The sequence below is a fragment of the Heloderma suspectum genome, chromosome 3, assembly GCF_057233095.1.
Source record: "Heloderma suspectum isolate Gila_16-S chromosome 3, 16-S_ref, whole genome shotgun sequence".
Taxonomy (NCBI): Eukaryota; Metazoa; Chordata; class Lepidosauria; order Squamata; family Helodermatidae; genus Heloderma; species Heloderma suspectum.
In genome coordinates, this window is record NC_139460.1 from 259,505,866 (window position 1) to 259,519,368 (window position 13,503).

The 13,503-nt window shown below is 50.0% G+C and overlaps 1 protein-coding gene across 3 annotated transcripts in view; it reads left to right on the top strand.

The window, feature by feature from the left end:
• The window catches only part of SEMA4G (semaphorin 4G), a 117,784-nt gene that overhangs the window by 95,257 nt on the left and 9,024 nt on the right, over positions 1-13,503 (top strand). For all 3 annotated transcript variants that reach the window (XR_014789509.1, XM_084846476.1, XM_084846479.1), the window contains 5 exons: positions 626-792; positions 5,330-5,499; positions 9,456-9,597; positions 10,625-10,847; positions 12,057-12,172. Coding sequence is in view for 2 of the 3 variants with exons in the window: in XM_084846476.1 (XP_084702602.1) it covers positions 626-792; positions 5,330-5,499; positions 9,456-9,597; positions 10,625-10,847; positions 12,057-12,172 (818 nt within the window). In the remaining variant the exon portion in view is untranslated. The remainder of the gene's footprint in view (positions 1-625; positions 793-5,329; positions 5,500-9,455; positions 9,598-10,624; positions 10,848-12,056; positions 12,173-13,503) is intronic.

Consider the following 13,503-nt stretch of genomic DNA (forward strand, 5'->3'; position numbering starts at 1 on the left):
GTTCCTTTTGCCTTCAGCCCCACCGACCACTAGAATGCCCCCCCACCCAAGAGCTTCTCAAGAATTGAATTCATTCATTCATTCATTCATTCATTCATTTCATTTCTATACCACGCAATAGCCGAATTCAGCCCTCAGGCCAGTGGGGGCTGCTGGCTCCTATTTCAGTGGGGCTGTGAATCCACTCTGGGTTTTCAGTCAGAACTCTAAAGGAGCTGTCCAAGGTGCTAAACCCATTTTGGGGATGGGGTTTGGCACGTTGGATGGCTCCTTTAGTGTTCTGACTGAAACCCAGAGCAGATTTACTGCCCCACTGAAATAGGAGCCACCAGCCTCCACTGCCTCAGGCTGAAATAGGTGATTTCACCCCTGAACGACAGCAAGCAACATAGAAAGTTTGCTCCTGAAAAGATCTGAACCCAGTTTGTGCCTGGTTCCAGGGTATATATACTTTGTTGCTGGCAGATGTATCCCTATTGCTTATCCCATGACACAGCCATGTTCCAGACCTTGCAGGTCATTAGCAGGTGCTGTGTGAACCACATCTAACATCTCAAACACCACTCCGTGGGCAGTTCTCCTGAAAATACCAGGCTAATGCTTTCCCTCCCCTTGGTCTGTACAGATGCGGAGTTTGTGGCCTCCGTGCTTGTCAAGGAGAGTGTCCTGAGCCCTGTGGGGGATGACGACAAGATCTACTACTTTTTCACCGAGCGAGCCGGAGAGGAGAGCACCTCTGTATTCGACAAGACACCAGCGCCCAGGGCAGCCAGGGTGGCTCGAGTATGTAAGGTAAAGAGACCGGTGTGCTGTAAAGGCTGGAGTGCGCAACAGGGCATTGGGGTGATTTATTCAGCTTCTTATGCAAGGTGTGTGCATGCGAGCGAGTGAGCGAGAGTCTGTATTTTCACTTTTTAAAAATGCCTCTGTGATCCAAGGGTCATTCATTTAAAAGGGGGACTAAGGCCCAAACTAGATGCGACATGGAAGATCTATAACTGGATATCCTAACATCCTTTTTTAATTAAAGAAAGCTGTGGTGGTGGTGGGTAATTTGCATGGGGGCTGTAGTGCTAGGGAAGGGTGTGTGTTTTTAAGTTTAATCCCTTCTCCCAGCACAATTTCCTCAACTAAACCTGCCCCTCCCAAGCTGCTATTATCTATGGGGTGGAGGGTGCACTGTACCAGTCTTTTTCTCTCTCCCCCATGGCTAATAACAGCTTTGGGAGGGGAAGGCAATTTGGTGAAGTTGGTGAAACAGTGCAGGGGAAAGAGTGAAGAAAAACAGATTTAACGAAATAAGAAAATATTCTCAAACTGGTGAACTTGGCTGTGGAGGAGCAGGGAGCCTTGAACTAATTTCTTTTCTTTAAAAAGGGCTACATGAACATGCATGTGGCTAAGCACCCATCCATTCATGTACTGAAAAACAGGCATTTGAACCACAGAGCAGATTTGTTTTCTCTCCTCCTCTGTGTTTTAACCTGTATTTTAATTGAATGATGTTTTAACTGGCTGCTATTTTTAAATGCCCTCATTTGATTTTTAAGATGGTTTATTATTGTTGATGTTATATTTTATTGTGGATTTTACTGTTGTTACCCAGCTTGGATATATTATATGGAAAGGTGGGATATAAGTGTAATAAACAAACAAATAAATAATTAGACAGCATTAGAAAAATCCCAGGTGCTTGGTTGTGCAGGTGCTTAAACGTTTGATGCTGGCGCTTGAGAAACTTGACATACAGCCATCCCTCTGTAGGATTCATACCTTCCATGTTAAGTCTTTAGGAATTTGAAATAATTTTTCCAGCTCTTGCACTAGGCACAAACAGGCTCAGGCAACTGATGTCAGTTGCATAGACGCTCATTGCCCCAAGAGAGGCTGGAGGGACAGTAACTCATCCAAACCTGCTCTGTGGGTCATGAGTGAATTAAGACACAAAGGCCCTTGTGCTGGGCAGGTGATAGGGTAAAATCCAGTACAAGTCCTACTTAGAGTAGGCCCATTAAAATGAATGGGATTTCAGTTAGTCATGACTAACTGAAGTCCCATTCATTTCAGTGGCCCTACTCTATGTAGGGTTTATGTTGGATTTTACCCTTAGGGCTCCTTCACACCGGGCTTTTATCCTGTGATTGAGATTGCTCCTTCATGGAAGTTTGCGGGCTCTTTACATGATGCAATGACCCTGCTGTGACCCTCCTGCACTAAATGCCCTTCGTTCTGTTTTTAAATAGATTGCAGATAATGAGCTATCAAATTACCCTGTTGTGTTCCGCTTCAGTTTCCTCCTGAAAAGTGTTAAAGCGGCAAGAAGAGGGCAAGATCAGTGATAGATAATGGAAGACTCAGATAAGGGGTGGGGGAGGGGGGAAGGGGAAGGGGAAAAGGAAGCACATGTAAAGGGAGTCCGTTGTGATCCTGCATTTAAAACAGAAGCAGAAAGCCCCATTTTAAATGCAGGATTTTAGGCTGGTGTAGAAATGCCCTTAGTCTCCCTTCTGCAATTCGATTCTAGCTAGTCTGTATCCTTTGGGACACGTTTTCCATTTGCAGGTTGTTTTTCATTTGCAGGCAGTGATTGTGGGTGGGGGCACATTTCTCATTCTAGGGATCCTGGAGCCAAATGGGGTTTGATCAGTTAGAACTGTAGATAAACCTTTGGCTCAAAGTTCTTGAATAGGATTCTGATTACTTCACAGATATTGACTGGGGGTGGTATGGGGTGAATCCCAGTATGAGGATGCTGAGCCTGGAGTCTTGGCTTAGCCTGGCCTTGCGCTTGATACTTTGCTGATGCTACCAACAGCCCATGTTCCCTTTGTATGCTGCGAGGCCCTTTATTGCTTTAGTTTTAGTTTCCAAACAAGTTATATTTATGATAGAGATCATCATGATTATTCTCGTTAGCCCATTTCAATAGTGTTCTGATTGCTGTCTTGCTTCTCTGGAGATATCTGATATACTTTGCTAACATTCCTAAAGGGGCTAAAACCCCTTTAGAACCCTGTGGGATTGCTTGCTGTTAACCAGTTAGCAAAACCAGTTAGCAAAACTGGTTACCCTGAACACTAGCAGGTTAGCATTTAGGTGCCATTCAGCATCTGTAATGCCAAGAAGAAGCAGGTCAGTATAATGGATAGAGTGTTAGGTTTACACCAGGGAGCTGTGCATCATATTCATAACCATATTTACTCAGAAATAAATCTCCATGGAGTTCAATTGGACCTACACCCTAGTAAGTGTGCTTAGGATTGCAATCCTAGGCTCAAAGCCTTGATCAGCCAGGAACTTCACAGACCATGAAGTCACCCACTCTGAACCTTGCCTACCTCCCAGGATTGTTGTGAGGATAGTGTCAGCATGGCTACTGCTGGCTGGGAATTATGGGACTTGCAGTCCATCACATCTGGAGGGCACCAGGTGGGGAAAGGCTGGAATAAGGATTAACCACAATGAATGCAGCACATACTGCAAAGAGAAGTGCCCAGTCTCTTTGGCCCGTGATGCCAGAGCAGGAATAGCTCAGATGGAGATGATACAAGCTTCTGGCTATGCTTCTGGCAAGGTGCCCTTGGCCCCACAATGAGCCACATCACTCCAGTAACTGCAGCAGCCAGCAGTGTCGTTGCTGCTGCTCGTGAGGCTGTCGAGAGGGAGGAGTGTCGAAGTAGCAGCCCCCCCCCCCCCCCGGCTTGGCCTCTTCTAGGTGCTGCCAGCTCTACCCGGGCCTTGGAGTGAAACCCACATTCCCAATTGGTTCATGCCACCCCGCTGCAAGCATGAGTCCCCATGGTGGCTTGGGAGCCCGAGTCTTCCGAGCACATCCGAGCGAGAGCAGGGCAGAGCCAACAGGGATGTGTGGGATCCGTCTTTCAGCTGCTCTGACAGATGGTTCTGGGCCTGAGAGCATCGAGGGCTCAGCTTGCAGCTCTGGATTTATGCACCAGTCACCTTGTCTGGTTATACCTCAGTCCTTGCAACCAGGGCAGCAAGCAGCAGAAAACTGGAGCAGACACAGGCAAGAATTTGAGAATGAGCCTGGCCACAAGAGATTTAAGGCTCTTGCGATGTGTGCCTGAGCACAAGGTTAAGAGGCGATTTGATTACTGCACATAAGTGCGTTCCCAGAGAGAAAGCCCAGGGAGGGGGCAGAACGAGAGCCCAGTGGCAGAAAGTTAAAGCTGCAGACATTCAAAATGGAAACTGGGTTCTTAGAAATGGAACAGTGAGGGAGATTAGGGCTGACTCTCTGCGAAGGGGATGTGCACTGTTACACTGAGATTCCTGTATCTTTGGCACGGGGTTTTGTTTGCTTTCTCTAGGGCCTCTGGCTTCGGTTGCGTCTTGGAATGGGAACTGTCTTGTCAGGACGATACAGGCTTCCCCTTAGCATTATGCTCTGTTTGGTGGGTTTTGTCACTAAAGGGAGGGGAGCAGCCAAATCACTCACAGTCCTGGCTCAGGGGGGGGCCTGAACACATGCTTTCAGAGAGTGCAAGGTAAGCCCAGATTAGTTTCCCCATTGTAGCACTAAGAGTTGTTCAGTGGCTCATTCCTTCTGAGCTGACAAGCACTCACTCCTTGATGAATTATCAGCAGCTCCTCAATCAGCTCTCGGTGGTCACCCTGAGGAAAATATGGAGCGCTTCCTGGTTTACCAGATGTTTAGGCCCACCAAAAAGGTTTAGCATTGATGGATCTGTTTCAGTAATGTTTAAACTGCATATGAATAGGAGCAGTCCTGTGAGAGCCAGATCTCAGCACTGAGCAAACCAATACCAGTGCAGAATGCTTCCATTCACACATCGAATTCCTCTTGTTTATGCTCTTTTTGGGGGGTCTTCCTGGGTCTTTTCAAGCAGAACGAGACTGTGGGGATGGGATCTTCTTACCGTATTGGAGCCGGGGTTGGTCTTGCCCTCAATTTTGTGTAATACAGGGGTGCAGAACCTCTTTCAGCCTGAGGGCCGAATTCCATTTTGGAGAAGCTCTCCGATGCTGCATTCCAGTGGTTAGTGGGGCCAAAGACAAAGGGGGCGGGGCAATTGTAGCTTAAAGCTCTTACTGCCAGCACCTAATCCTTAGGAGAGGCATTTCAACCTTTTAGAATGGGGGTAAACTGCACAAAAGCCAGGAAACCACCTGATATGATCAGGGGTTGGGGGGGAAGGGGGTGTGGCATGAGAAACCCCGGAGGACTGGATTGGGACTCCTAGAGGGCCAGATTTGGCCCGCTGGCCTGAGGTACTGCACCCCTGGTTTAACAAATGTGAGCTGAACAGGGGCTCTGCTTAGCCTTTCCCTCTTTTCTCCATTCTAGAATGATCTTGGTGGCAAGAAGATCCTCCAGAGGAAATGGACCTCCTTCATGAAAGCCAGGCTGGCCTGCTACGTCCCTTACTATGAGGTCCTCAAGGATGTCTGCAGTCTGGATGGTGGTGACTGGCAAAGCACCATCTTCTATGCCGCGTTCACCTTATCAGCACAGTGGTGAGCCAAGCAGACTTTCACTGTATTGGGGACTCAGCTAGTTGTAACTCTTCAGGAAAGTTGCTTTGGAGTCTGCTGCAGCACCTCCTCCTTGAATACAGGTGCTTGACCTGCTTCCACCAGCAAAAAGGCAAACAAAACACTCGGGGTTATTAAGGACTGGGGCAGAAAACTGTGCAGGAAGTGCCATGGTAACCTTTAGTATTGGGTGCAGTTCTAATCCTGCCTCCTGCATTGCAGAACTTCCGTAGTGCACCATACTGTGAATGGGACAGGTAGAGCATTAGAGCATGAGAAGCTCGCCTTGCATACTTGGGTTTTCCTGGAGCGAGCATTTGCATGGACCACTTCACATTGGTTCAGTCTCTCTCTGGGTTCCAAGTCAGTAAGTGTGGATTCAATCCACTGTTGAAGGGTTGGTAGTCATAGGAAAATAGGAAACTGCCATTTGCTGAGTCGGACTGTTAGTCCATCTGACCCAGTATTGTCGACATGGACTGGCAGCAATCCTTTCCTAGCCCTGCCTGAAGAAACCAGGGAACAAACCTGGGACCTTCCGCATGCAAAGCAAGTGCTCTACCACTGAGCTGCAGTCTGTGCTATTCACAAGTCCCATTTAAAACCCCCAAAGCAAGTCAACGCCTGTTGAAAGAAAAACAGGCTGTGTCCACCAGTCCTTGGTTTTCATAGTAAAGAGGCCTTTCGCTGCTTAGCTTGTCCTGTCTCTGCCAATGCTGACCCTGACATCCTCCAGTGTTCCTTGTGCTCTGCTTCTGAGGGAGGCAGAAGGTTCGCCCCTCTTTTCTGAGTGCTGTGCTGCCTGGGCTTCTTATGCTGGCCGGGGTCCAGTGACTCTTCCTTTCCACCTGAGCCCCAGGCAGTGGGGTGCCAGTGAGCAGGTGGACAGTTTTGGTTGCTCCTTGTCTTTGTATGAATTGTGGCGCTGAGACTAATTCAGTTTGCTGGAGCGTTCCTGGCTAAGGGTGGGGAACAGATGGGACACTGAGTGAGTGCACTTTTGGAGGGAAAATCCTCTGGATGAACATCTGTGGACTACATTAGTAGTAGCTGCACATGCAGGAGGCTGTAGGTGGTGGGCAGGAGAATCACCCTCCGCGTTCTGGCATTGTTCACTTTGGCCTGACTAGGAACAACTGGATTTTCACCACAGCTGTAGGTACTGAGCTTTTTCCTTCAGCATCTCTGGACTGAGCCCAGGCTGAAATCTTGGCCAGTCTTCGGAATTTTCGGTTAGCTCTTTATGTTAGCATGAATTCTCACAGGTTCTGCTCAGTTAATTAGCAGCTTTGTGCTCTTGTAACATTTGTCAACTGGTGGGAGGGAGGTCTGCATTTACAGCAAGAGGACACCCACAGAGCTACTGCGCTGGTGGGAATGGAGCTGTATGTGAAACGTATTTGCTAATTAGCGCTGGCGCTGGCGCCTCAAAGGACTGTTTTGAACGGATGGGATATTTTGCATATGGCCTTGCCAAATTTGTCAGGTAAAGAGTTTAAGCAGGGGTGGGGAACCTTTTTTGAGCCCAGGGGCTGCATTTCCCCATGGGCACACTCTCGGGGCCTGCATTCCTCTGGTAGGCACAGCCTCAGGCAAAAGTAGACAGATTCATGGAGGAGAAGGCTATCAGTGGCTACTAGTCCTGGGCTATATGCTACCTCCAGCATCAGAGGCAATATGCCTATGTACACCAGTTGCTGGCGAACATGGGCAGGAGGGTGCTATTGCACTCATGTCCTACTGGCGGGTTTCCCACAGCGAGTGGTTGGCCACTCTGGGAACAGAATGCTGGATGAGCCGGACCCTTAGTCTGATCCAGCACAGCTCTGCTTGTGTCAGAGTCAAAAATGGGCTCAAAGACATTCTCTTTTCTCTCACACAGAGGCATTCACACATGCACACAGCTTCCTGGGCTGCCTGCGCTTTGAGGACTTCAGGAGGCACAGGCAGCCAGGGAGGCTGCTTGTGGAGTGTCTGAGACTGGTGCAAGTTTTTTTGAAGTTAAAAGGAAGTCCTTTTAACTCCCCCCCCCCCACCTGACACACACATGTGACATCATGCGTTCCACAGGCAGCCTCCCAGGCGGCAATCAGCACCGAGCAGCTGGGGTAGAGCCGCCATTTTAATTTCTCACATAACCCAGAGTGTTGCTATGCTGGAAGCATTATGGGAAATCTCAGTGGCAGCTCAGGCCCAGCCTCCCAGCGAGAGGAGCCCAGGCAGGCATAAGTGCAGTGGTGGGTCCTGCTAGGTCCAAGGCTGAGCGTGCAGACTACAGAGAGCTCCAAGGAGACAAGTCTCTACCTAACTGAGCGGTTACATCTTGATGCAGGTCTTGAGGAGTGTTCAAAGCCGCCTGCCAGGGTGGAAACTGAGCCGATAGAACCCCAGAGCAGTTCTGATTCTGAGGAGGAACAGCAATCCGTGGGAGAGGAGTGCGCTCATCTCTCACAGGCACAGCAGCTGGCAGAGATTCCTCCTGCCAGCATTCCTGAGATAGATAGTGACCCTGGCAGTGAGAGAGTGCGGGAGGGGGGCTTGCTGGACGCTCAACGCTGACTCCGGGAGCGACGACAGCTGGAGGGCGCAGAAAGGAGGCGTAGCGCTCGTTTGGAGTGCAAGCAATGGCCGCGTCCCAAGTACCCAAGGGAAAGAGGGAGGAACTCTCCCTAGCCCATAAGTTCAGGGTCTTCCCGTGATTCTCCTTCAAACGGGGACCAACTGCCTAACCTGGAGCATAGGCTACTCTGCTGTTCCTTGCTTAGTTGCTGGTGATTAGCATCTGAAAGAGTCATTAAGTTGTAAAAGGATTAAAGCCTTGAAAAGAATCCTTTTGTCTGTGCCTTGAGTTAGCTATTGGAGTAGACTGAAAGAGGCTGCCAGGGCGCTCCTGACACTGCCCTCCCCACCCTGCCTCCAGTGTAGAGTGAAAGGGCTTCAAGCAGGGATGGGCTCAGCCTAATTTCAAAAGCCCTCTGCCTGACCTCTGGTAAGAGCCCCCTTTCCTATGGAGGCTGTTGGGTGAGGAGGTAGAGGCAGAAGGCGACAGTGGAGAGAAAGAAAATGGCGTGCCCCTTCCACTTTTGGCTCTGTCTCTGTCTACCACTGACTTTGGCCCCACCACTGCCATGCACTTCCCCAACAGGATACCCCTGAGGGAATGCATCCCTCCACAGAAAAAATGTTCCCCACTCCTGGCTTGAATGGCCTGGGGCCTTGCCGTTTTTATGGCACTGAAACTTTTTCATAGGTCCTTTGCTGTCTCAGGCAAAGATTCACAGAGTCTTGGGTGGCTGATGACTGGATGCCTCAGAGGGTTCAGGCTGCCCACTCCGGTGGACTGAGATTCTGTTCTAAATGTTCATGTCTATGCATGGGTTTTCTTCCATACGGTCCTCGCTGGTCTGCTTCTCCTCAGATAGAGCTACTGTTTCCTCATCACTGCCTCCTTTGGGTTGGCTGCATCCAACTCAAGGCATGGCATCCTTTTCTTTTTTCTTTTCCCCCTTCTTTTTCTTGGAGGCTGGGCACACTGCAGAGGAAAGCATCAGCCTGCAACTGCCCACCTCCTTCATTTCCTAAGAATGTCTCTGACTCCATCATGTAGCCCAGAGGCGTCCGTGGGACATGAAGATGGCAGCAGTTGGAGGCCCTCCCTTTGTGTTAAAGCAATCCCAGCTGCCAGTCAGAAAGTGTGTTAATTAAAAAGGCAAGAGAAGTGGGAGGGGCAGGGCATCTCAGCAGGCGCCACGAAGGCCTCTGGGGGCATGTTGGTACCCATGGGTACCACACTGCTTACCCCTTCCTGAAGGGGTAAGCAATGGGTTTTCCCTCAACAGAAAAAAGGTTCCCCACCCCAGTTTATGACGATCCATGGGATTTAGTGAGGAGTGGAAGGCTCTGGCCCCACATGATGGCCATATCCCTGTGTATTTCAGGAGCATGGAGTTGTCTGCCATCTGCCGATACAACATCTCTGAGGTACGGGCAGCCTTTGAAGGGACTTACATGGAATACCAAGACTCCTCCCGCAAGTGGTCCCAGTACAATGGGGAGGTGCCAGAGCCCCGGCCAGGATCAGTAAGTTATTTCCTTTTGCCTCTCATCCCAGATCAAATAGACAGCCAGGTTGGCTGGGAGTGATGGGGATTGCCGTCCAGCACAACTGGAGAGCACTGGGTTGGGGAAGGCTGTCCTAAGGAATTCAGGGCTCAGAGATGAAACAGGCAAGTGGAAGCCCCACATGGTGCAGTTCTAGGTGGGGTTATCTATTTATTTAGAAAATGTATAGACTGTGCCTTCAGAGTGATATACGCAAAAATCAGATCATCGTTACAATAAAGGGGTTGTATTGGAGTGCACGTTTACATAAAAAAATCCCTACTGACACCAAATCAGAAAATTCTATGTTAGCCTTTACGCTGACATGTTTTGAGTATATAAGGGTATTTTATGTGGGGAAGCATTCGATCGTTTAGCTGCTGTGTGATATAGTACAATCCCATCAACTGATATATCCACAAGGGGGCTTTGGGGGTTAAGCTTTAGCTGTTAGAGCAGGGGAGGGCAACACTCTTGGTCTGGGGGCTGGATTACCCCGTGGGCCAAGCTGGTGGGCCAGATGACATCCGGAGGCGGGGCCTCACCCCCGAAGCCTGTCCCCCTCCCATTACATCACCCGCGCCTGCCCTGCCCACTTAAAAAAAAATCCCTGTGCAAAGAGAGGTGTGGTGCTCTAGGGCCCGGAGTTCCATGCCTCTCTGCACAGACAAAGGGACCTTGGCCCGGGTTTGCAGGAGCCAGCTGAGTCAGGCTGCTCCTTCCCGTGCGACTTGCACCCTAAATGGGGTGCGAGCAGTGCAGGAAGTGGTGCGGGGGAATCCCCAGCTTATCTCCAGTCAGAAGATAACAGAGGGATTCCCCTTTGTGCCGCTCACCCTGGGGGGAGTGGGGCTTAGGGAGGGGGCAGGGCTTGGAGAGGACAGGGGGAGGGACTTGTGAAAATTGCTCAGCGTGGGCTGGATTCTGCTCGTGGCTGGAGGTTACCCATCCCTGTCTTAGACCCTGGAAACTGGGTGTGTCAGTAATGCCACTTTCCCCACTGCAGTGCATCACCAATCGTGCTCGCAAGCGTGGCTACAACTCCTCCCAGGACCTGCCCAACAGCGTGCTGGATTTTATCAAGCTCCATCCACTGATGTATGAAGAGGTGAAACCTGCCGATGGGGGCCCGCTGTTGGTGAAGAAAAATGTGATCTATACCCAAGTAGCAGTGGACAGAGTCCAGGCCCTGAATGGGCAAGGGTATGACGTACTCTTCTTGGGAACAGGTGGGTGTGCCTGGATTCATCGTGTGCAGGTGTGTGTGTGTGTGTGTGTGTCTTCATACATGCAGCTCAGGAGGTTGCAAGTTGTGGTCTCCTCTCTTGACTTTATATAGCAGGGGTGGGCAACTTGTGGCCCACCCAGATGTTCTTGGACTGTAGCTCCCATCAGTCCTAGCCAGTGTAGCTGATGGAAAGGGATGATGGGAATCGCAGTCCAACACCTGGAGAGCCGCAAGTTGCCCATCTCTGTTATATAGGAACGTAGAGGGGGTGTAAGCCCCTGTGTTGATGAATCTCATCTTTTTTTGTAGGAGGAGCAGCTGGAGCTTTGTGGATGGTGCAAAGCTCCCTTTCCCAAAACCAGGGGTAGGCAGCCTGGTGCCTTCCAGATGGTTTGGACTACAGCTCCCATAATTCCTGACCTTTGGCCAGGTTGGCTGGAGCGGATGGGAGTTCCAATACATCTGGAAGGCACCGGTCATAAATGGTCTCTGTGCGACTCGGTTCTGACTGGCACTCATCATGCTATCTTAATCACCCTTCAGCTGCAACAAGAATTCCTGTAAACAGGTGGGGGTGCCATATTTTCTGGTGCTGGCTGTGCTCTACCCCCCCCCACACACCTTTTCCTCTCAAAGGACTTGCGTGTATAGCCTCTGAATCAAAGGCTAATTCCCTCTTCTGCTTTGCAACTCCCCCATGCTTCAGGCAAGGTGAACACTTTGTGAGGTGTTTTCTTCTTCTCGACTCTTGATGACAACCCTCCCCCCCAATCCAGTCAGGTATTTGTTTTTAAATAATTGGGAAATTGCTCTGAGAAGGGAAAGGTAGTTTCATGATTGACACTGAAGTTCCACAATGGAACTCTGGAAATCGGGGTTTCTTCGACAGTGTTTAGAATTCTGTTAACCCCTCTCAGAGAAGTACAATTCCTCTTATTCCGAGGAGGAGAGGAGGAGGGGAAAACTGTTGCTGGGGGTAACTGTTGTTTGCAGTGCAGTGTTGCCCTCAACAGCACATACAAGCTCTACATTATTCAGCCACACTTCTGCTTCTTGTATACCTGGAATTGGATTGCTCCTTGCACTTGCCAACAGATCTCACACAGGGCCAGCCAGCACTCTGAATGTTGCTGGTGTGACTGAAGTCAAGAATGAGGCTGCATGGATAATTTTCTCTCTGCCCATTTTAACATTTACTACCTCTGACCAGGGAATGGCTGGATTCACAAGGCTGTGGTCATTGGTTCCATGGTCCACATCATAGAGGAGATCCAGGCCTTCAGAGTCCCCCAGCCTGTGGAGAACCTCGTCATTTCTAAACATCAGGTACAGCTGGCTTCAGACATCTCCCCCCCCCCCCATGCCTTGTGGTGCAATACCTTAAAGTACACACATTCTGTCAAAAAACCAGTGCATGAAAAAGGGTGCAGTAAGCAAATGATACGGGGAGGCCCATGTCAGTTGGGGCGCCAAACCAGGATAGTCTGAACTACCACACTAACTGGCATCCAGCTCTACCAGACTTCTGTGTCCCAAAGCACTTGGGTGAAGCTGTAAAATGTCATCATCACCTTTCCTGCCCACCCTCACAACGCCAGAGAACTATCAGCATTAGCAAACATTCTGCCAAGGTGTGGCTCTTCCCTGCGCCTTCCTTTTGGAGGGGAATTTTTTTTTTACAATGGGTGGGTGTTCCTTAAATTCAGTCTTGTACACTCTGATTCCTGCTATCTCCACCTGTAGGGTAGGCCTAGATAAAGCCATGCCTTGAGGGCGTTTCTTTGGCCTCGCCCTGAGCAAAGTGACTCCTGCCGGGTGTGCTAATGCCCAGCTGTCCAAGGGCTGAATGGCTGGAGTCCTTTGCCCGGCATCCCGGAGCGTGTTCTTCCACATTCCCTGTGAGGCAGTGAGCACCCCAAGTTTAAATGTTTTCATCCCCAGCACCCAGATATCCTCTGCATCTTCCGGGCTAGAATTGCCTCGTTGTGTTGCGGTTTTCCTAACGTGTACTTTGTGCCCTTAACAACTTCCCTGACAGGCAGAAAGTCAATGAGTAAGGGCTGTATCTGCATGGCAGCAAATATTGCCCGTGTTGAATTTCTCTGTTCCCACCAGCCCAAAAGGTGGCAGCCCTATTTCCTGCTTGGTTTCCAGATCCTTTCTCGCTATGACAGAGTTTAAGGTTCACTGGTACTTGGGATTTGTGTGAGGGGCTGCACGGTGACGTGATGTTTTACCTCTAAAACAGCCTCCCTGAACCAGGCACCCTCCAGATGTGTCAGATTATGACTCCCATCTCTAGCCAGCAGGACCCTGACTGGGAAGATGGGAGTCAAAGGCCAACACGTTTGGAGGGCACTTGATTACAGGAGGCTGCTCTAACGCCTGCACTGTGAGGTGTTGTCCTGCATACGGCTTCCTCTTTGGGCTGTCTCTCAGCCCTGGGACGTTCCTAGGGTTGCCATCTTTTTTTTTTAGTGGCCTTGCTCCTGGTTCGACCCTCAGCCTGACATGCAGGTATTTAGCTGGTGGTGCTTTTCCTGGCTTGGAGATAACAGGGGTGAGGAAAGCTTGATCTGGTCAGTTCCTGCATATCAGTCTGCTTGTTCAAGGAAAGAATATAGATCGGCCATGGGGTGAGAAGGGACCATTCTTGT